General features: G+C 42.1%; 1 protein-coding gene and 1 long non-coding RNA gene across 7 annotated transcripts in view; one reads left to right on the plus strand and one right to left on the minus strand.

Annotated features, from left to right (window-relative positions):
• PKP4 (plakophilin 4) overlaps positions 1 to 24,511 on the minus strand; it is a 245,731-nt gene that overhangs the window by 84,279 nt on the left and 136,941 nt on the right. For all 6 annotated transcript variants that reach the window (XM_019522356.1, XM_019522358.1, XM_019522357.1 and 3 more), the window contains exons 9-10: positions 22,455 to 22,587; positions 7,814 to 8,027 (exon numbers count right to left, since the gene is read on the minus strand). In XM_019522356.1, coding sequence (XP_019377901.1) covers positions 7,814 to 8,027; positions 22,455 to 22,587 — 347 coding nt within the window. The remainder of the gene's footprint in view (positions 1 to 7,813; positions 8,028 to 22,454; positions 22,588 to 24,511) is intronic.
• LOC109301292 overlaps positions 21,291 to 24,511 on the plus strand; it is a 21,430-nt gene continuing 18,209 nt past the window's right edge. The window contains exon 1 of the long non-coding RNA XR_002098495.1: positions 21,291 to 21,304. This is a non-coding gene — a long non-coding RNA (uncharacterized LOC109301292). The remainder of the gene's footprint in view (positions 21,305 to 24,511) is intronic.

Here is a 24,511-nt window from a genome sequence, read left to right on the forward strand (position 1 = left end):
AATGCGTCCTGCAAGGGCCCCACATTACCTGGGACCTTCTTTTTACCCCCTATGTATTTAAAAAAGGACTTCTTATTGTCCTTAATCTGGGAAGCTAGTCCCAGTTCCATCTCTGCCTTGGCCTTCCTAACTACCCCCCTACATCCCCAAGCAACTGCAGAATAGCCCTCCCTGGTGATGACCCCTTCTTTCCATTGGGTGTAAGGCTCCTTTTTAGCAAGGAGATATTCCCGGATGCTTTTGGTGAGCCATGGAGGCTTGTGTACTCTCCTGCTCCCTTTGATCCTCGTTGGGATTACTTTCCTTTGGGCTTGGTTCCTTTACAAAACTGATCAAGATTCATCTTAAAAGGAGTTAGGTATTTTTATCCCCTACTACTCTTACTGGCTGTTCCAAAATATCATTGCTGTGATGGTTAGAAACTATCTTCTAATTTTTAGCCTACATTTCCTTGTGGACAGTTTACACTCATTCATTTTTCTGCCAACATCTTCCTTTAATACTAAATAATTATTTTTCCTGCCTAGTATTTACTAGGTAGATATGTTAAAAAAAAAAAAGAAAAAAAGAAAAAAGAAGTTACATTTGTGCCAGGGAAAATGACTTTTTTCCAGGTCAAAGAGCATACACTGCTCAAGGGTTTTTTTGAGGAAGAGAACTAGCTCTTCTGTGAGAAAATAAGAGCACTTCTCCCCTGCCAGCTTGAATGACCGTATGTCTCTCCCACCCATCCCACAGACCGGGGTGACCCCAGTCTGTGGAAGAGGGAGAGGGCATTTCCTCATGACTTAACTTCTAGGATTGACAAGATTCAAGCTGAGGCTGCCCCCTGCATCTTCCACAGACTTGGGTGACCCTGGTCTGTGGAAGGGATGGATGGCATATCTCTATTATTGCTTGAATCCTTTCAGGACCAAGAGCAGTTAAGCTGCTGCCTCCCCGCTATGTCTTTCACAGACTTGGGTCACCCTGGTCTGTGGAAGGCATGTAGGGGGGGCACTTCCCCATGGTGGTCAGGGACTCAGGGCAGCAGCTGGGGCTATGGGCTCAGCTCTGATTTGCTGGCAGGAGTGAGGGGCAGCTGCAGGCCACAACGTCTGCACGCTTCTCTAGCATCACAATTCCCACTGATATAAATTTCTGGGAACTGAACATATGTGCATATCCAGAGACAGCAATCACTTTCTTCTTTACTAGGTTATGCAAACCAAGTTTTTAGTCTCCTTTCTTTAAACAAGAATTTCAATTTCATTAACATTTAATTTCATTAAACAGTCTCCTGATTATCCTGGGTATCTTTCTCTGCAGTTGCTCCATTTTGAATTCATTTTTCTAGAACATGAATAACTAGAATTTTCACAGTGCTCCAGATGAACTCTCATCAGTAACTTGTAGTATTACTACCTTGTATCTCCAGGAAATACCTCTTCTGACTCATACAAAGACAGTATTTCTCTTTTCAAGACTGGTGGCTCAAAACCATCCTGAGATTGACAAATACATGCAGGCCTGTCATCTTCTCTGTCATTTCTAACTGATGCAACATAGTTTAGAACCAGTTTTTTTGTTTTTAGGTCCAAAGTACGTGGTCTTGAATTCCGTGCTACTGAATTTCAACTGACTACTATTACACCAGTCCTCTAGACCATTTCTTTTCCCCTGGCTAGTATTCTCCTGTATATTGAGGGTGCCTCCCACCTTTGTGTCATCAGCAAGTTTCATTATCACAATCCTACTTTTTGTGTCAAGGTCAGTAATGAAAATGTTATATAATAAGTTTCAAGATTGAAAATTAAATCTGTCTCACACAGGGAGCATGATGCAGCTGACAAGTAAAGCCAGATCTATTGAATCCCAGTCCAGTGCCTTAGAAACCAAACCATTCTTGTTCCTTATACAACATCAGGAAAATCTTTTTTTCCCCTATAAATTCCTTGCTTTGGAAAATGCACTGATCCTCATTCATTTCATTATTTATATTTTTCCTTCATCCTAGCTATCAATGCCTTCATCCTACCTGCTGAAAATGAAGCTAAAGATTATAGAGGTTATATATACGTCTATTTTGTTCCCACTCTCTTAGGAATATACTTGTTCAGTGTATCTTCACATAAACTATATGTTGATTTTAACTAATGGAATATATGAGTCAAATACATACATATGTATGTAGTGTTTTGTTCCCACTATTTTAGGAATATACTTGTTCAATATATCTTTACATTATAAACTATATGTTGATTTTTCACTAACAGAACTCTTTGTATCTGCATAATTATTGGGCTATTTTAGAACTCACACAATCTGTATGCAACAGCAAAGATAAAGATCATATATTTTTGTTATATGCCACTATAACTATTTCAATTATAATTGATACACATAATTACTTAAATTATTCAGAAATTTCCCCAACATTAGTTTTGTTTTCCAAAATTGATTTTTCCCTGAAATTCCAACTTTTTAAAATTTAGATTTTTTAAATTTTGCATATGTCCTGAAAACTAGAATGTAAACCAGAGCTTCTTTATTGAATTACTAATAAAATCTTACACTAGTGCTTCCAAATATAAGATGCCATCTTTAAAATTTTAAAAAAAGTTTATTATACTTAGTTTCTACTTTATTTGGGACATTGAGAATTCACATCCATCCCACAGCATGAGAAATGACATTTTCAGTGATGGCAGACATACCTCCTGTAGTTAATGATAGTTAACTGCTGGCAATAAGAATGCAAGAGAAGTGGTGCTGGCTCCTACCCTGGGGGTCTTTAAGAGGAGGTTAGATGAACACCTTGCTGGGGTTGTTTGACCCCAGTAATCTTTCCTGCCATGGCAGGGGGTCGGACTAGATGATCTACTCAGGTCCCTTCCGACTCTAGAAACTATAAAACTATCCTTTTCTGCCTCTGTACTGACGAGAAGGGAGTTCCCCAGCCTGTAGGTATGGTGCTGGTTCTTCCTCCCCAGGTGCAGCACCTTGCACTTGTCAGTGTTGACAAGTGCAAGGTGTATCAGTTATATGGCTCAATTAATTTTGATTTATTTTTTAAAGTCATTTCTGTAAAAGTACCCATTCTAAATATAACTCAAATCAATTAACATAGAGGTTTTCAACCTTCTTTGGTTGGTGCACTCCCAGCAGCCAGTAGAGAAGCAGGGAGTCCCCTGACAGCTTGTCGACGAGCAAGGGAGGGTCAGAGGGTCCCTGGCACCTGGTTGGCAAGTGCAACCAGAAGTGCCAGCAGCTTCTCCATGTTGTTGCTGCGTACCCCCTGGGGCCTTCCCAGGGGTACGCATACCCCGGCTGACAACCCCTGAATTAACAGATTTTATTAAATAAAAGAATAATTTATTCTATCTTTACAATAAGCCATATCAGACAGATCATGTTCTAATTTTAGTTTAAAAATATTTAAGTAACTTGCATGTTTTTGAGGAAATGCCCATATCCTGACACAAAGTAATCCAAAGGTTGGAGGACAATGGAACAGTTTAATTTGGATTTTGGTCCATAAGGGAAACATTGCAAAATAAACCACAATATGTATTTATAATGTAAAAGCTGTTTTGTATTCTATCTCTGGGTGGAGTCTCTAATTCTGCACTGTGTGACTTTTTGCAGTTTAATGGCATGCATTTCAAAGTGGACTAAGATAAACTGCATTGACAAAAGAGCTCCTGTTGCAACTGCAAGACACTGGTTTAGTAAATGTGCAACTACATGTACTTAATATCCCTTTATTCTGTACAATGAAAAAGATATTTGCAGGAACCTAAAATTTTAAAAATCACTTCACTAAATGGCAACTGTAACATTATGTACTATTTCCAAGTATATTATTTTATCTTGACAGCACTGGGTACTGCAAAACACACACTGTCCAAATTGTAACTGATTTGAACAACAGTGTGGTTATGCAAATTGGCCAGTAAAACTTAAAAAATGAAGAAGAAATAAAACATACATTTAGACTTGGGAGAAATTAACTATTTCTCTGTTTATAAATCAAGCAACAATTTAGGCCAATGTGTTCTCTCAGACAATAGCAGTTAAAACTATTTTTAAAATTAGAAGCAAGAGATCTTACATTTCCATGTGTAGCTATCTCATAACAACTGATACTTGTTTTTATCTCATGATATATTCATAAATGCTAAACAACAAGCTTTTAGTTGTATTTGGCAAAAGTTGAAACATCTGTGGAAATTGCTAGCTTAGGAACATGGAGCTACAAATCATACAAATACTGTATTCAAACAGTTAAATAATTTACTCTAATTGTTGGTTAAAGTAACATTTGAACCACCTTTTGCATAGTACTACTGAATGTTTTATATTTATTTCACACACTGTGAATGCTAATTCTGTGAGTGTCACATGTTACAACATTTTAACACAGAGTTGCTTAGTATTTTCAAATTGTATTTACTCAGAAAAGCCAATGTCTATAACAACACGACTCTTCCCATAATAGCATGTCTTTGCTTACTTTAAAATACAGTCAAGCCCTGATAACGTCACATACACAGGATGGACAAAATACTAAGATACTAAGCACAGTTTACAATATCAGGGTTGCATACCAGGTGGCAGTGCATGGTGAAGAAGCGTTTGGAAGGATTATAGCAACCAATGAGATTATTTTCTTTTTGAATGTGTATTTTGCCTCAGACGTCCACCAAATGCACTTGCATTCTCATTACTTCACAAAAGGTGGTACCATGACTAAGTTTGGTGGGGCTAGAGTTTATACCCGAGTCTGTTTGTGAGCTTACTTACGTGTCCACCTTTGACATTTAGGCTGCTTACAGATGTAACGCCCCCTCCCCATGGTGCTTTACTTTAAACTCAGTGTGCCCCCACGCTGAGCCCAGTGCATGCCTAGAAGAGGCACTGAATTAATTTGACCCGGCTCACCTAACATCTATATAGATTGGGTGCTTCAGCAGGCCTTTTTTGGCGCTTTTATCCAATAGCTGATTGAATTAGCTATTAGATAAAAGCGCCAAAAATGCCCTGCTAAAATGCCCAATCTATACAACCCAGCTCTGCAGTGTCTGAATTCATGGGCTAACTCTTCCAGTAAAGCACATTTTTTTCACATGTCAGTAGCCTTATTTATTATTAAAAATATAACATGAAATACCATAACAGTTAAATTATGCTAAAAAATTATATTCAAAGTCAGTATTGCTCAATTTACCTTCTATGGGCCAGATGCAGCCTGCACAACCCATGTGACTGGTCTGTCAAGGGCATGAGCCCACTAGTATGCCAGCGTGGGCTTTGGCTGGAGCCACCATTGCATCCGTGCAGTTCCTGAGCCAAAGGGATGAATGCCAATGTCACTTGTACCCACTTTTCCCCTGCCCCTGAATTGAACAGGGGTGAGGGGGAGGGCAACTGATGGCTACATTCACACACTAGGTTTCAGAATCATGTGAAAGTGGTGGCTCCAGGTAAAGCCTGTATTGGCATATTGTTGAGCTCAAAGCTTACTGTACAGTTGAAAAGGGTGTGTCCTTTACTGGACCATTTTTAATTTTAAGGTTTGGCCTATTTGTACACAAAAAAAAGGATGAGCACTGTTATTCTAAATAATTGAGGAGAGGCTTCAGCATCACTTGTGTCCCCCTCCCCCATAGTAGCTTCATCCCTGAGCTTCACCCACTCTGTAACTCTAATGTTTTTGTTTGTTTTCAAGCATTTCACAAATACACTGTAAAGTTACACTACATATTAAGAACACACGCCCAGCACGTACACGCAACACTAAAGCTTTAGGCACGCTGCACTCAGATTTTGCTGGTACCTTAAATTCCTAGAGGCTGAGCAAGTATCTGATAAGCCAATCTTGCAGTTACAGTAAAAATACAGTTTTATGCTGTTTACTTTTACTTCTTCAATGAAGCAAGTTATTTTGCCATTAACTGTCTGATAATTTAATCTTAGAACATCATTCAGTAACTATGACATTAAGTTGTAAATTTACATAATTGAGATCACTTTACTTATGAATGTCCAACTCATCCAGTGAGAGGTGTGGGACTGGTTCCTGGGCCAAATCAGGCCTGTAGACACTGTCCCTTCCCACTCCCAGCATACTGGATCTGGTGCCTGCTACAGCCAGCCTGGGACCTGTGCTGTGTGGATACTGGACCAGTTGGAAGAGGAGTTATGTTTGCCACAGTCTGGCCAGGGGTATGTAGTGTGGATCCCACACTGGGAGGAGTGGATGCCACACTACATGAGATGCCTGATCTGGCCAGACTGTTGCACATTCAGTGCTTGCTCTGGAAACCATGCTGCACCTGGTGCCTGCTCTAGGACCCGTGCTACATGTAGTGATGCATGTAGCACAAGTCCTGGATTGGCTGGAGCAGGCACCCCATGCAGCGCCATCCTGGAACTGCTGGGGTAGGTATATGTGCAGCATGTGTCTTGGAACTAGTGCTACGTGTGGCACAGTCCAGCTGCAGCAGGCACTGCATGTACCATGGCACGCATTCTGGCTGGTCTGGGATCTGAACTCTACACCTCTGGCCAGACCACACCCCAGGCAGTGCTTGTTCCAGCTGTTCCAGGATCCGTGCCACATGCCTGCCCATGTGATACTGTCTTGGGTCCAGTCCATAGGGATGGTCTGGTGTGTGCTGTGCCCAGTGTAGGTCTGCTCAGACCCAGGGGCATTAGCAGGGGCCAGGTGATGGGACTGTATATTTGACACCCCTGACTTAAGTTGCTGACATTAAGTGGCTTGTAATAATGTCTTCAGTGACAAGAAACTGATTATATTGCATTATTACATATGCAAGTCAGCCACTGATGATCACATTTGTGTTAATGGGCAAAGTGCAACATAAAGAGGAGTGATATTTCCTGGATTTCAACATACCTATTAAAACATGTATTTAGTTCTATAAGGTTATCTTTAAGTATAATGTATAAATTTCTGTCACTTACAAAAAAGGACCTCAGAACTAAAAGCACTAAATAATTAGAGGTTTCAACACACTATACTAAACAGAGAGCCATACCTCTAAAATATGTGCTTGCTGTTGACTCAGTTTAGGAAATACTGCAAGTTTTAAATTTAAAGACGCATATTAGCAGAATCCTAAAATAGTATGATGATACCACAGGTAGGGCTTAATACACATCAACAGCCCTTACACAGGAGTCAAGCACAGTGTGCAGGAGGACTATATGAGTGGGTTGAAGTAATCCCCCATACCAGAAGTACGTGCAGTTACAGGGATTAAGACGGTACATGATAGCAGTTTTCAGATTTTTGAAAGATTGCCATAAAGAAGATGGAGAAACATTGTTCTCCCTTGCCAGAGAAAAGGGATTTCATAGTGGGCTTAAACTTCAGCAAAGCAGATTTAGAGTAAATCTCAGAAAAAAAACTTCCTACCAATTAAAATAGCAGGACAATGAAAGAAGCTCTCTGGAAGGGAAGTGGTAGATGGCTGGATAGCATTTAAATGGGGTTCCTAGAAAATCCTGCATCTATGTGGGGAACTCAATTAGGTGACCCTTGAGATACCTTTTATTTCTGTGATTCTATACTATATGAATATGGTTCTCTAAATTTATCTACAATATATAAAATAATTTTAAGGGTCAACTGACAAAAAAACAAATTAGTTAGTTATACAATAGCCTAAGTACTAATGTACAAATAAAATTCTAATGAACATGCAATATTAGCATTCATTCTTGGCTACAAAACTTCTTATGAAGGTGTCACTCACTACAGAGAAATATACCTTAATTCATCACATGCTATCTATCCAAGACTTACCTGTTACAAGCTCTTTTATTTCTGCATCAATAGATTTTCTTAACAATCGCAAAAGGGCAGGTATCCCACCAACATTCTTCATCGCTATTTTATTTTCATCAGTAGATTTTCCATAAACAAGGTTTCGCAGTGCGCCACAAGCATTTTTCTGAACTTCGAGGACCCTGTGATCCAGAAGGTCAACAAGGTGCTTGATTCCTCCTAATCTACAGACCTAGAAAGTAATGTTCAATATCAGTTCCAATTAGTTGATAAGTAAGTTTTATTCTGTGCATTTAAAACTAAAATAAATCTTATTCCATTCCAAGAAATGTTATTTGTAAAACTCTATATATAGCATGACTGTCACATATTGTTTTATTGCCAAATTCAATGCACTGTTTGCATGCCTGTAATAAGGTGTTTACTGACATTTCTATTACCCACAGCAATTTTCAGGTGCTTATAGCACAACCATCATTAAAATGTGAAGATGTGGGGGGATGTGGGCACAATAGAGGGGAGCAACAGGCTACAGTTGGACCTAGATAGGTTACAAGGATGGGCGGAGGAGAACAGGATGGGGTTTAACACAGACAAGTGTAAGGTGATGCACCTGGGGAGGAACAATCGGCACCATACATACAGGCTGGGGAACTCCCCTCTTGTCAGCACGGAGGTGGAAAAGGATCTGGGAGTCATTATTGACTCCAAGATGAACATGAGTCGGCAATGTGGGGAGGCGGCTAGGAAGGCCAACTGCACCTTGTCGTGCATCCACAGATGCATCTCGAGCAGGTCCAAGGAGGTGATCCTCCCCCTCTATGCGGCACTGGTCAGGCCGCAGCTGGAGTACTGCGTCCAGTTCTGGGCGCCGCACTTTAAGAGGGATGTGGACAGCATCGAGAGGGTCCAGAGGAGGGCCACTCATATGATCAAGGGACAGCAGGGTAGGTCCTATGAGGAAAGGTTGCGGGACCTGAACCTGTTCAGCCTTCAAAAGAGAAGGCTGAGGGGGGATCTTGTGGCCTGTTATAAACTGGTTAGGGGGGATCAGCAGGCGCTGGGGGAGTCCCTGTTCCCCCGAGCGCCGCAAGGAGTGACCAGGAACAATGGTCACAAGCTGGCGGAGGGAAGGTTTAAGTTGGACATCAGGAGGCGCTACTTCACGGTCAGGGCGGCTAGGGTCTGGAACCAGCTTCCAAGTGAGGTGGTGCAGGCTCCCACCCTGGGGGTTTTTAAGAGGAGGTTGGATGACCACCTTACTGGGGTCGTTTGACCCCAGTGCTCTTCCTGTCATGGCAGGGGGTCGGACTAGATGATCTGCTCAGGTCCCTTCTGACCCTAGAAACTATGAAACTATGAAAAATCTTTACAGTGCTGTTTGCAACTTTACCCATGCTGTTTCTTACATCTAAGAACAGCTGCACAGAGAATACCACAGTAATACAAGCAAATGAAAACTACAAAGATTCGAACTAATTATGTAACAGAGCTATTGAACTTAAATATGACCTTATTTCAGTCAGAACGTTAGCATATAAAGGTCCCTCCTTAGAAGGAAGATTTAGTTTACAGAGCTGTACAAAATAAACATAAGAAGATAACTTGTTCTGATACCTGTTACTTAAAGAAAAACAAAGAAAGAAAAATTTGAGATAAAACTAGCTTACAAGATCAACGGCATTGTTTGTGTAATATTAAATACATTCTAATAAAAACTTTTTAAAAATCCCACTCCTTTGCAATATTTACAGTTCAAATGCTGCAGCACTGTAGCAGCAAGAGAACCAGAGAATTAAATCTAAAAGAAACAAAAGTGGAACTGACAAGCTTATTTTCTCTGATCAAGCTAAAATTAAAGGAAATGAAAAAATGATAAATGATAAAAATGTTAGAATGATAAAAATGTTAGAATTTTATCTTCTGTCTAATAATCCAGTTTTATTTATATAAAAGTAACTTGTAATCTGCCAGCCTAAAAATTAATTTTAAAGTTTGCACATCGTCAAAAACCTAATTAAAAAAGGTTTCTGTTAATAACTTTTAAACACCATATTTACTGAAATACAAAACAAGGCTTCCCCGCTCCCAATCAGCATGGGGGAACCCCCCTCCACCTTGTCTTATAATCACATGCAAGTAAAATCATTAAATACATTGTCTATCATAAAACTGCTGCCAAAAGCAGCATGTGCTCAGTAACAGAAACAGTAACAGTTACTAAGAAGCTGATTAAATGCAGCCAACACTGAGCGTGACTATAAAACACATAGACACACAAAATAAATGTACTGACAGGACCCATTTTTTGTATGCGTGTGACCCTTAAAAAAATGGGCAGGTGTTCCCTCTACAGGAAACTGGCACCAGGCCACTGGGAGAGCCAGAACCAGCCCTGACCCTCTCCCCTTGGTGCCAAAAATATGGTACATTTTATTTTAGCCAAAAAGGCTGAGATGATAATGGGAACCTTCCTCTTTTCTTTTCTTTTCTTTTTTTTTTGGGGGGGGGGGGGGGGGAAGGGAGGGATTTTTTGTGTTCCAGGTCAAATTAGCCAAATCTGTTTGAATCAACCATATGTGGCCCTGCTACCAGCAAGCATCCTCCACCCCAGCAGCCTGGGGCTTCAGATACTTCCAAATCCTCTGGCAGGCATCCTATGTGCAAGCCCAAGCCTGGAGGCTTGGGGTTTGGATGCCCTGGGGTTTTGCTTGCCCTCAGTCATATCACTGCAGGAGCAAGCTAAGGAGGAGTCTCCCATTTCCATAAAGTCAGTGTGTAGTCAAGATCCTCCCACTGGAAGCCAGCCAGTGGGAAGCTAACTATGAAGCTCTCATAGGGAGTCTTGTTCACAAGCTGACAGGGGTGCACCCTCCACTACACAGTACCATTTTAATTGCATTTTTGACTCAGGTATCAGACCAGTGCCTTCCTTTTTTTTAAAATTAAAATATATTTTTATATCTAGAGAGTTATATATATACATCCTCTATCATAAGCTTTTCATCACACATCCTAAAACTGCATTAAAAAACCCACTCTTCTCGTTACAATAAACACACCCACTCCCCTAAGCCTCTGTGCACACACCCTCTACCCTCACCCACCCAAATCACAGTCCTTTAATCCAAACTCCGATTTGGGGTTTACATTCTCAGTTCATTCACTGCCCTTATCACTGTTGATGTTGCTGTCATTTCCGCTGCTGCTGATCCTGTTGTAATCCTTCTCGCCACCTCCAGGTTCAGTTGCATCTCTGTCTTCATTCTGTCTGTACATTTCCCCTCCTGGGGGGTCTTGGAACAATCTGCACCAGGTGTTGCTTTTCCAAATGAAGTTGGCTATGCCTTCTCCATTCTCACTCACCACTTTCTGGTGGTAGGACTGAAGTTCGCTCAGAAAGATTTTAACAGTTTGTTTCCTTGAGTTAGGCGTGCCTGTATTAACACAAGGTTCCTGCATTGCCATAGGGCACTCCTGATACAGGATACAAACTGGTTGAAATGCATTGTATGGGACCCCTGCTGCTCAGTAAGGTGTCTGTACATCGTCTCCTCCCTTGTCATCAGCCTGACTTCTGTCACTCTTTCAAGGAGCCGTCATATGCTTTCCCACACACTCTTGGCATATGGGCAGTGCCATAAGAGGTGGTCAATGGTCTCTGCTTCTTCTTGGCAAATTTCCCTCGGGCAATCGGTTCAAATCCCTTATGCCTCCCTGTACCTCCATGCCCTCACTGGGAGTACTCAGTTCGCTATCAATCAGCTCAAGTCCCTGTTGTCCTTGCAGAGGTCCTTGAGGAAGATCAGGTTCCAGATAGCTTGGCAGTCCTCATCAGGGACTGTCTCCATGGTTGATAACCTGCCTCTGTCTCCGACTGCCCGCTGTATCTTTTTGTGGGTGGACATAGTTACCAGGCTTTCCTTCTGTAACCCATACTCACTCCGGAACTCATTCAGGACCCTGTAGAACCAGGGCTGCTCCATGGTCCACCCCATTTGAATAAGACATATGCTAGCGCCCATTAAGTATAGCCTGACTTTTTCAAGTCATGATGAGCCATTACTTTGAATATGTTTCAACCTCCTCTTCATTCCCACAGCTGGGCTGTGCACCTTTCTTTCCCATTTCCAATGATTCCTGTTTCTTCACCAGCCTTAAATGTCTGGCAAACATCACCAAATAGGACCCCAAACAGTTCAACCAGAATCCCTCTGTTGACCCCTCTCTCAGCTGTGTGAAGCTTCAGTAGCTGGTTTCATTTGGGGGAGATATGGCCCAATTCGGTGGCCGAAACTCTGAATCTGAATCGAGTCGGGAGACCTGTTAAAAGGTCTGAATCGATTCGGAAGCCTCTGAATTGATTCAAAGAGAGTCAGAGATTCAGCCATAGGTTATACAGGCAGCAGTCCTCGACGACACTGGGCACAGCTGCCTCCCACTGGTAAGTCTGTTGTGGTGGGTGGAGTGGGGAGGGAAGGGAAGGGGCGTGGGAGGGGCAGACAAATGCCCCCACAGCGAGGGAGGGATTGGGGCTGGAACAAGCTGCCCAGCCAAGGTGGGGAGCATGGGACTTGGGAAGGGGGGCTTCTGCCACTGTGTGCTGCTGCATGCCGCCGGTCCAGGAGCTGCTCTTTTGGTGGCTCCTATGGCAGCTCTTGCCACTGGTCCGAGAGGGCATGGGAGCAGGCATGTGCCCGCAGATCTGTGCGGGGTAGGCTGGACCAGGCTGCACTCCAGTAGACTAGCCCCAGCTGCTCACTGCTGGGCTGTGCTCTCAATGAGTGGCAGCGCCCAAGCAGAAGCTGCTGCTGGGCCCAGGGGATAAGTGGGCGTCCCCCCTTGTGCTTTCTTGTTGTGGCCACCTAAACCCCATGCTCGGGCTGCCCGGTGGCTCCCCTCCACTGCTGGGCAGCCCGGAGGCAACGTTGGTGGCAGTGGTGATGGCAGTGGGGAGGAGCCTCAGGGCAGCCTGGGCACAGGCTCTGGGTGGTTGTAGCAAGAAGGGCCCGGCAGCAGCACAGGGAAGTGGCTGCTTTTCCCCTGTGCCCAGCAGCAGCTTCTGCTTGGGCACTACTGCTCATTGTGGGTGGGCTAGTCTGGAGAAGGCAAAGGGTAGGCTGGGGTTAGGGCTGTATATGTACGTTCTGGCTAGTCTGGAGCTGGTTCACACCGGTCAGGGTTGGTCTGGAGTGCGCATGGGGTTGGCTGGGGTTGGGGCTGTGTATGTGGGTCCCTGCCAGCTTCTATGTGGCCAGTGGTGGCAACTAGAAAGAGCAGCCCCACTGTGGGGTGCATGGCATGGGTTGGACGGGGCCTGGACAAGGCAGGACCAAGGGACCTGCTGTGGGCCAGATCTAACCTATGGGCCGTATTTTGCTTAACCCTGATCTAGATGCATCAGGGTGAATTAAGAAAGGGTGATGAGATGATTGTAGCAGGGTCTGGGGCCTGGATGCGAAGAAGCCAGCGGTAGTGGCAGGGGATGAGGGAGTGGCGAGAGGCCAGACATGAAGCTGGCGGTGTGGAGTCACCAGCACAAGGTGGGCCCCATAGGAGGGGGTGTCTGCTCCACCCGGCTCCGTGGGGTCCCCCAAAGCATGGGGCCCAGGGCAGCTGTCCCGATTCCCATCCTCCTAGGGATGGTCTTGATGACTATAGTTCTAAGCTTTACTCATAATTTGATAGAATACCATTTTGGGTATTTAATGTAAAACAGAATCTGTGTCAGAAATCCATTCATAAGAGACTTCTTTACTAAACCACTGTGTATTCAAAGAACTATTCTAAACAAAATTATAGCAGCTGTATGAACAGGAACTTATTTTTCTAAATAAAAAAAAAATCAAAAGAATTAATGTAAAATGGCAGTTTATGACATAATCTACCAACATTTTAAGTATTCAAGGAAAAATGAAGCTAGATAGATGGTCTTTAAACATATGCACAGCTTAAGCATTATATTTCGTTTCATAGGTCATTCAAATGATAAAGATGGGTTTTTGCGGTTTGCAAACCTTCTTGTTTTAGCAATGCAAGCATTTTAGTTCATTCTGTAAGACTTTTAATACCCTTGATATTCTAGTCAATTAATCTGATCCTTACAATAACACTGAAATACAAAATCAAAATAATGAAAAATTTAAAGTTAAAGCAGTGTCAGATAAGGCTCTACTGATCTAGGTAAGGTAGTAAAGTTTGAGCCCTTTCCAATCCAAAATAGCCTCTTGACTTCTGGCCACTGATTAAAGGGGATATTTTTTTGTTAATATCTTTTTCTCAGGAGTCGCAGACTATATCATGTCTTTTCAAAGTAAGTAAATCTCCATCTAGCGTCTTAATTTAGAGGATAATTCTTCTGTGGCTGAATGAATATCAGATAGGTAGCGAAGAATTGATAAAGGCCTCCATGAAGCCTTCTTTTAGAACCTCACTTTAGAAGATTCCTCTCTTCTGAAGGCCTGTACAATCTGTACCTAGTGTTACATGAATTCCTAAGGGATGCTTCATCAGTGCAAACAGAGGGGCAAGACATGATGGAACTAGCATGTGAAGCTCATTTAGATTTTCCCTTTCTTGGAGTAATTGACAGCATGAGAGAAGGGCTGGGGTATTTCTTGACCTTTCTCAAAATGGCAAAATGTTTGTCCTTTTCTCCTGGATGGGCTGACCTAAACAAAAATCCAGACTCTTGGCATGGAAAGGTAACCATTATCTTTTTCCTGGATGAGGCCTTATGTACATGATGTGTAGCACAAGTTAAAAACATGTTACACCTGATGCTAACCAGAATTTGTGCAAATGCTAGCCAGAATTAAATAATCAAAAAGGAGTTCAGCTTAATGTCTATGAGCCGAATCTCTCAAAACAAGTGCTCTGCTCCCAGCTTAGTAATGGCCTGAGATCTTGTAGTGGCCAGAGCAAATGCTACAAGGACACATTGAAGGCATACCTCACGAAAACAGATGCCAACATCAAGAGCTGGGAGGAGCTGGCTGCCGACTGACTCCAGTGTTGCCACAACCTCAACCAAGTGGCAGCTCATTCAGAGGTAAAGTATCTTGTCCTTGAAGCAGAGAAGAGAGAATGGAGGAAGGAAAAGGCGAGAAATCCTAGCCTACAGCCTACTTTTCCCTGCGGAAAGACCTGCAACTTCTGCAGATAGGTCTGTGGCTCGAGGATTGGACTCTTACGTCATCTAAAGACTCATCAATGAGTAGAGATCATCCTCAAACTGAGGGATTGCTGACTATGTTCAAATTTAATATAGTTGTTGGCTGCTCCATTCAAAATATTTTAAATTATAGACAGACAAGATTCTCTGGGTACATCTGATATCTTTTATTAGACCAACTCAAATAGTTGGAAAAATTCTTCTTTGCAAGCTTTCAGGTATAAATACCCTTCGTCAGACTGACGAAGCATGTACAGCCAGTGTGCACTCTTCCTGGATGGAATTAATAGTAAAGAAGTCAGAGGCTGGTATGCATGCAAGAAAGCCAGTCAGTCAAGATGTAAATTGAGGAGTCAGTGGGTGAGACACAGGTTGGGGGTAGAGGGGAGGGCAATGAATGTAGGCGGTAAATAGTGGAGAGGTACCTGGGGAATCAGATGTTAGGCAGGTTATAATATGTCATAAATCCAATGTCTATATTTAGTCCATGTTTTTTTTGTATCCAGTAGGTTGATGAAGTGAAGTTTATAGACTTGTCTGTGAAAGGTGTCTAATTTTACAAAACACGCTTCATACATGAGCCTACAAATGTCACTTCATCAACCTAGTGGATAGATTCCAGGTCCCTGATCTTTTAGATCAAAGTTAAAAAAAACTGATTGCATATATACACCCCATCAGAACGTTTTGATATTGCAGTCAGCCTTCTAGGCAACAATCTGAAAAGCAGCCCTTGTCTGGTGAGGAAGACAATGGAATGAGGAACACTGCTGCCATGGGGGACTTACAACCATGTCTACTGACATGGCTGTAAAAAAGCAGACTGAAGTAATCAAGACTAATACCACTGGTAACAGGTATAGATTTTACAGGTTTAGAGCTTACTGGTATAAAGCTTACAGATTTTGAGGTTGTCAGCTTGGTGGTAAAGGTTTTTTGCAGAGGGATGTACTACTAAGGAATATGCGATAAACAATATATGACACTCCCAGTGCTCCTAGTATGCTCCTGACAACTCAGAGAAGATGATGCAATACTGAGGATAAATCGGAAGTGCCAGTCAGATTTCTAAGCTAAGAAAGATTTAAAAGGCTCTGCGTTATGCACCTCATATTTGTTTGTTTGTTTGTTTTTATCAGTACCATGAAAACAGATACCGATTAGACTCGATCTCCTAGACACTCCTGCTTGAGCTGGTCTCTGATTCAAGGCAGACTCAAGCAGAAACTCGGGATAATTTCACACAGAATGCAGTCTTTTAGATTCAGAAGTCACATTTCTGATAACATTTCTGGGGCATTGGTTAGTACCACATTTAGTTGAACAGATTTTTACAAATGAATAAATCTCGGCTGACAAGCCTGCTAGACGTTTCTTCAAGAAAAGCTTTCAAACAATCATTCTCAAAGCAGACTTAGCTTGAGGTGAATTGCAGATTACATTTACAGCAACATGCAATTTTTTAAAACAAGCATCTTCATAGTACTAGTGAAGAGTATAAGAACATTGCATGGGTGTGCAGGGAAAAAATTAGGAAGGCCAAGACACAATTTGAGATGCAGCTGGCAAGGGACTTAAAAGGCAATAAGAAGGGATTCCACAAGCATGTCAAAAGTAAGAGGAAGACCAGAGAAACCATAGACCCCATATGGCATACAGAAGGCAATCTACTTATGTATGTGTAACAGAGAATTCTTACCCTGTTACGGGGAAATAGAATAATCCCTTTAAAGGATGAGTTTTTGTGAACCAGAAAAGGTAGCCAGCAAGGCTGGGGTTAAGAAACAGCCCCATGGTCAGGCCAGCTAAAAGGGCACCTGACCGGAAGGGGATGGGGCTTGGGAGGCATTATAAGCCCAGACCCTGACCCAAGAGGGCAGTCTATCTTGGGAGGCTGAAGAGCTCTGCAGCCAAAACACTGTGGCAGTCCTAAGGCTAGGGAAACTGCTGCCGGGGGGGGGGACTATGAGCAAGGGAGAGAAGGCTTGCACGGAGCCAGGATGCAGGATAATGAGAGTTTGGTACAGCTGGTGAGAGTAGACTTTTGTTACAGCCAGAAGGCTTATATTTTGGTTTGTGATTTAAGCCAGTGCACCGGGTAGGACTAAAAGAGGAGATAAGGAGGTCCTATTGTTGCCCAAGCATAGTTGCTTTGAGCCCTACTAAGCGTTGGGCCTGAGGTGCTGACAGGACTAGAGGTCCTGGGGTTCCAGAGAGGCATGAGGTTTGAGCCTTCTAGGGTAGGGCACAAGCTGTTGTAGCCCAAGAGGGGCAGAGACAAAGGTCAGGGGCCCAGAAGCCCAAGAAGGGCAGAGACAAGGCCCCAAGGAGGCAAGATCAGGTCTGGGTAATAGAAGCCAGGTTTAACACAGTAGACCTCGGCTGGGAGGCACCCACATAGATAAGAGGGGCCGAAGGTGGAACGTGGACACCCCAAAAAGGGTGTGTTGACCTTGAAGTAGCCTAACAAGGTGATAATGGGTAACATCTACGAGGCATGGTGCAACTAGAGAGGAAGAAGGAGGCCATGAGTTTAGCTTTTGAGGCAACAGAACTTAAGGCCTAGATGGGCCCAGAAGGCTCATTTAGCTTTCAAGGGGTACAGCTGAGAACTGCAGGGTCCAAGAGGGGTGAACTACTTGAAAGAAGGGCCACGGCATAACCTGGAGCTTGGGGGCAGCCTCCTTTTTCATACAGTAGTTGATAACAAAAAGGTGAGGCAGGCGAGAGAAAACATCAGGGGTGTGATCCTGTTATAGTATGATACAGAGAAAGCTGAAATATTTAATGTTCTTTTTATGTCAGTCTTCACAAAGAGGGGCAGCTACCAGATGACAAGTGCAGTTGGCAGTAAAAATAAGGAAGGAGACAAACCATTTAGCATGCTAAAACAAGTTAGGGATTACAGGTTAGCTATATGTATTCAAGTTGGCAGGGCCAGTTGGGATGCATCCATGGGTATTCAAAAAATTGGTTGAGGTAATTGCAGAGCCACTGGTTATTCTCTTTGAGGACTTGTGGAAGTAGGGTGAGGTCCTAGATGACTGGAAAAGGGCAAATATAGTGCCCATCTTTAAGAGAATGAAGAAGGAACACCCTGGGAACTACAGATCAGTCAGCCTGACATAGATACCTAAAATGATCATGGAACCGATCATCAAGGAATCTATTCTGAACCATTTAGAGAGCCACTGTGCACTTCATAAACCTGGGGGAAGGCTGAGGGAAGAGAAGAACTGGGGATGCGGGGAGGGAGGGAACAAATTAATATTGTGAGTGTCCAGAGGCAGTAAGAAGGAAGTGCTACTGGCCTGTAATGACCTTGGTGTTAAGAGGGTACAAGGTCCCACCAGCTGCTTACAGCTACAGCAGAATCCATGTAAACAAATTCTTGATGAAAAGCAAATGCAACTTCCAGTGCATACTGGACAGTGCATACTCTGAACAGTAAGACATTCTACAGCTCTTCTACCATTTCTGTCCCCAGACTCTAGGGCATGGGTACTCAACCTCTGGCCCGTGGGTCAAATGTGGCCTGCAGAGCCTTGGAATCTGGACCACAGGGCTCCCAAGGATCACGAAATTTGGCAGCAGGGGAGGAGCGGCTGTTAATATGCCATTCCTCCTTGCTGTCAAAATCCCAAGCCCTGTATGCTGGGTCAGAGCTGGGCCACAACTCTCCCTCCACAGGGTCAGTCTGGCACCCTCCCCCCAGTGCAGCTGGTTCAGGGCTGATCTATGGCCCCTTCTCTCCCCCACCTTCTCCTTGCCCTGCAGGTCTGGGCCATGCTATCTTTCCTCCATCAGGCCATTTTTGAGGCAACAGAGCTTGAGGCCTAGATGGTCTTCCCTCTACCAGACCATTCCCACTTCCCTCCCAGCTAGACAGGTTGGGGCTGAGCCATCCCCACTTCCTCCTCTGAGGTTGGACCACACTTCCTCTTCCCTAGGGGCTGGACTGGAGCTGGGTCATGCCCTCTCTCCTTCTGCAGGGCTGTGTTGGGGCTGGGTCAAGCCCTGTTTCACAGTATGGCTAGACTGGGGTTGGGCTGCCCCCTGCTACACCTGCCCTGGCCACTGGATTGGGTCTACTGGCTGGATCCAGCCCTGCCCATCTGGGGAACCACTTATCTGTATTCTTTTTCAGGTAGGAAGGCTAGAGAGTTTGTTTCTTTCATTTTTTCCTCTTGCCACTACAGGCATAATCACATTTTATGTTCAAGAGTTTTAGTGAAAAAGAACATTCTGGGCTCAAGCATGGAGCAGTGACATACCCAGAGGAAACAGTATAGAACAAAGAGTTATTAAATTTAGGGACATTAGGGATCATCATTAATTGAGCTAATAATCATAGGAAATTATAAGCATTTCTGAAATCAGTTGTTTTCAGGGAAAATTTTTTGAGGAAAATATTGTTTCTTTTCTTGTAACTTTCACCAGTCCTTGAATTGGCTGCTATGAAAGAGTCAACGCTCTATGCTCTCAGTGCAGCAATGTGGATTGATTTAATTAGCATGATTGAAAACAGAGATGTCCAATATAGGGCCCATAGGCTTCATTTGGCACTGCATGTGGCATATTGAGTCTGGGCTGTAGGCTGCATGCAGCACCCTGGATCGATCTTCTGTGCTGCCTGCAGCACCATGTCCAGCTTGCATGCTGCAGACAACACAGGTCCTGTCCCAGCCCCACACACCGCATGCACAGTAAGCCCCAGGGCCAGCACATGCTGGACCCCGCACTGCAGGTGCTGCAGAGGGTGGGTCCCAGTCTGGCCTACAGATCTACCTTCCAAACCACATCTGGCCCACATTATCCCTCAAGGCTGGATGAATTTTACACCCCTGATTTAAAACAATAAGCAGGAAACTAGGAAGATATATTTTGGCTGGGATGCTATATTAAGCAAGATGTTGGGCTAGATGACCTCCTGAGGTCCCTCCCAACCCTAATTTTCTATCATTCTATATGAAACCCTGGTCAAAATAATGGATTTAATTCTTGTTTTTTATTTGTATTTTTTAGTTATTTTATAAAGAAAAGTTTGTCTTTATGTCAGCTCTGTCCAGTTTCTAAGTGGCTGGGGGGCACTCACTGGCTAGTTATAGACATTCAAAAAGCTTGAGGTGGAATTGATCTATGTTATGCAGTTTTCTGTAAGGGGCATAGCTTAGATAGGTAGTGAACAAAATGTACATTTGCCCTTTGGTAGGGGGGAGGGTCCGGGAAAGCAAATCTTAGATCAGGTTCTGCCATTAGACCAGCTTCAGCCAGGTGGCCTTGGGGCAAAAGCTGCCAAGTTAAAGCTTCCCCACCCTGCCCACAGCAGAACAGCAGGGGCAGGAGCATGAGCAGGAAGAGACACTGCTAGAGGCAAGGGGAACTGAGCAGCACCTGGGCAGCTGCAACTGCACCGGAAGCAGCCCCAACAGTAAGTTGTGTGCACCAGCCAGGACTGGTACCAATGGGCACAGGCGGTATGAAGCCCTACCTGCTGCAGGGCAGGGCTCAGCCCCATGCAGAGCTCCACAGAAGCAGCTGCAGGCCAGATCCAATCCATTGGTAGTTGCACCCTGCAGGCCGGTTCTGGCTCATGGGCCATAATTTGCCCACCCCTTTGCACTTTATCTGCTTCTTTTTGCTTGCTTGGAAGATGTACTGGATTCCTCTACTGAAGCAATTATGTTGTTTAATATATGTTTTTTTATTCTTAATTTTTACATATTTATTACCTTAGACAATGCCACTTAATGTAACAAATTTAAGTATTTATATCGTCAATTTTCAATAGATTTATTTTCAAAAAGATAGATGTATTATGTTGAGAAAAAAATCTTTATTTTTATTTTTTACATCATTAGTTTTTTCTCCTTCCTGCCAGTACATTATAGGAAGCTATGCTTGCATGAAATGGATCTCAATTCATATTGATGGATACAAAAAATAAAATTCTCCACTCAAAATTCTGTTGTCAGCAGCCTCGTTTTTCCACAGATATGTGTCTTGGTGTTTTTATTGTATTTTTTCATGTGTTGTACACCCGTAGATATAGTATGCCTCTTTATTTTGATGGGGAGCCTGAAGGAAGAAAAAAAGCCCTGGACTCTGTGTCAAGTCTGGATCAGACCTGGCTTATGGCTCCAGAGCCAGGACATGGTCCCAGGCTTGGTGCACAGCCCCAGAGATAACATACAGAGTCAGACCTGGCATGTGGCTCTGGAGGTAGCATGTGGGGTCAGACCTGGCAAATCAGCTCTGGAGCCGTGTGCCAGATCAGACCTGGCATGCCAAGTCCACTTGTATGCCAACCTCACATATCAGTTTGACCCAGGACAGTTGAGGAGGTGGGGTTCCTCACAGGTCTGGCAGGGAGGGGTGGAGGGAAGGAGCAGTGGCAGTGTTAAATTGCAGTGGCTCCCAGAGCCATGGCAATTAATGCTACCACTGCTTTGCCTCTTCCCCATCCAGCTTCTGGACTCATGGGGAACCCCTTTTCCTCATACATAATGCACACCCCAATTTTCCCCAGCTGGTTTTGGGTGGAAAGATGTGGTTTATATGCAAGAATAGGGTAAATGTACATTTTTGCTACTTCTGGGCTTTGTTCACAGATACTGTTAGAATTGCTTAGGTGATGTGGGAGTAACTAATTTTAAATCTGTCTGCTTGATTAAGTAGTTTTAAGATTAAAGAAATGCTTGTAAATGTATGAAATTTCAGGATGAAAGATAACACACTCCAACATTGTGTACCACACAAACCCTTGATGGCGATTAAAGCTGGGTGGGAATTTTTTGATGATGATGTCTTTTTTCTGCTAAATATTTTATCAAAGTACATAACACAACATCAGGGAAATGGTGAGTAAGATGGTCAGGAGAGATGGATACAATGTGACAGGTTTCTTGAACATCAATGGATTTACTGTTGCTTTGTAAAAGGAGTAGAACAATAGCCAGTAGCAGTTAAGATTATATTCTTCCTCACTTATCTCTCTCCTCCCTATCAACCTGGCAGAAACCCTGCCTACAGTCACATAAATATTCATGGACTGGGATTTATTTATTCTGTTTTCATTAGCTGTTCATAACTCACCACAACTTTATTTTTTTAATTCATTAAAACAGTGGAGAGTCTATGTGGATTTTTATAAAATCCAATTATCAATAAGTAAGTAGTTTTTATTACCGCATTAAATACATATTTTATAAAGCCAACTTTAAGAAAGTCATATATAGTTTTAAATATTGAAAATATTTGTGGTACTGCACACTTTAACCAATGATTTTGACTGTATGTTATGTTGTAAAATGTTAACATATCTAAGAATTAGCATGTCTTTAGTATGAACACATTCTTGAAAGGGTGTACATTCCAGGGTTAGTCAGTTTTTACAATGAAAAAAAATCAAAATAAAAGGCTACCTATCTAGTTTCTCTTTGTTTACAGTTTATCAAATGAACAGAAACAACTTCAGTATTGTACCTCCGTTTTTACTTTGTTATCTCCAAAGCACAGGTGCTGAAGGTAGGCTGCTGCATTTGCTTGAACTGATGGAAACTGGTGTTGAAGCATGTGAATGACTTCAGGCAATTCTGGATCTCTCCAGGCAAACTCCCTTCATTAGATAAACAAATTCAAGGGAATGTATTAGTTTGTATATACTCACTGGAAAAACATTAGTAGTTTTCTAAAATAGTATTTTGTCCTGAAGTGTCAGACGGAAGTGTGGAGGCTGTTATGTTAAAGTCATTCACTGTGAGTCACACTACTTTTCAGTTCTCCTGTTAGTAAATAACTCTTATTCTTAAGAACTCATAGCAAAAAAAACCTAAAAAAATGACTGCACTGGCTTTTGTGGTCATCAGCATGCTAATGCTGATGGTACAACTAAATATACATAAGTTAATTCTACTAAATGAAGCACTACAATCTATATACACCTCCTTACCTTTTAAAAGGTAACAGCTTGACTTATATGAAGATATGTATTTATTTACATCAGTGGAACACATAAGTAACTCCTCTAGGTAGCACCGTTTTCTGAACATCGAACACATTTTATTGTTCTGTCGTCAATAATACTTGGACAAAATAAGAACTGATGCAATTTTCTTCAACATATATCACATCAAAATAAAGTATCAGAAAGCTTTAGCAGCTTGAAGTGTACAAGGATTGTTGGCTTACAAACAATGTTATTGTATCTGCTTCACCAAGGACACAGCTCTTATGTAGTCAAAAGCCAGCAAGTTTTTAAGCATGACCATAACATTAATTCAATTTACATCTTTAGAAACTTATGCAGAGCCATCTGTTGGGAAATGTTTTTTTTCTACAGAAAGTTAAACAACACGATACATATATTTCCCTCTTGCTGAAAATCTAGGCAAGTGAAATTATTGAAGCTTGGAGAACAGGGTAATATATAATATTACTTTGGAGCACACAGGACTCAAAATATGATTTATAAATCTAAACTGTGGGATACGTACTGTTGAACCTAATATCTTCTTTTAAAGATATTAGATAAATTAGTTAATGTTGGACTCAAATTTAAAATATGGGCTACTTTAAGGAAGCTGTAAGAAAGCATACATTTTCATGATTTTTCTATATTTTAAATTAAAATGCTTGTTTGGACTCCACATTTCTCTGTAGGAGCATGGTCAAAAAGAGACTGAAGCTGACCAAAAGCAAGATATAATTTGCTTTCACAATCAAACAGTTTTAACACAAAGTAAAGGAACCATTTGATCAATCATAAATAAATGAAAACATTCAAGTTCTGTCTTAACAATGTAAACCATGAACAACAGCAGGCTTCCCGAATTTTTAGAAGACTACACAAAACATGTTATACTGTTCTTATTCTGATGGTTTAGCAACAACACATAACTAATACATGCTCTCTCTAAACTTAAGCTTACTCTTGCTAATACCTTGACCATACAGTCCAGAGCCAGAAGAAGCAATTTTTTCACAGAATTACAAGAATGAGATTATAAAAAAAACAAGGAATAATTTTGAAAATATTATTGTTAAAGAATAAAGATACTAACAAAAAATTTGAAGATGTAACATATTTCTGAAATAGCCTGTGGAACTGCAGCTTCAATAAATGCTGTTGCTTGTAAAAATTAAGGTAAGATATTAATTTGTTTTTTCTTACAAAATGTATTATTCCAAATATTTCTATGACTAATTTAATATTAAAAAAATATGACATTTAGAGACAGAAAGAACCCACATGTTTCCAAGGCAGTTACCGATGACTAAGGTGCATATGTCTTTTTGAGACACCCGGTATTTTATTAAAATAAGAGACATTTCTTATTGTAACTAAATTATTTTCACCCAAGTTACTAAGTACGAGTCTGTTGACTTGTTGACAGTTAGAAATTAATAAAAAAAAACATTCTGTGATAAATGGTTATTTCAGACAATTTCTATCTGCATACAAACCTTGTCTTCCTGGTAATTTTAAAACCTAACTTGTCCCCCTTGCTTATATTACCTTATGCCTCAAATAAATCCTTAAA

The sequence above is a fragment of the Gavialis gangeticus genome, unplaced genomic scaffold (assembly GCF_001723915.1).
Source record: "Gavialis gangeticus isolate Ggan-Ray unplaced genomic scaffold, GavGan_comp1, whole genome shotgun sequence".
Classification (NCBI taxonomy): Eukaryota; Metazoa; Chordata; order Crocodylia; family Gavialidae; genus Gavialis; species Gavialis gangeticus.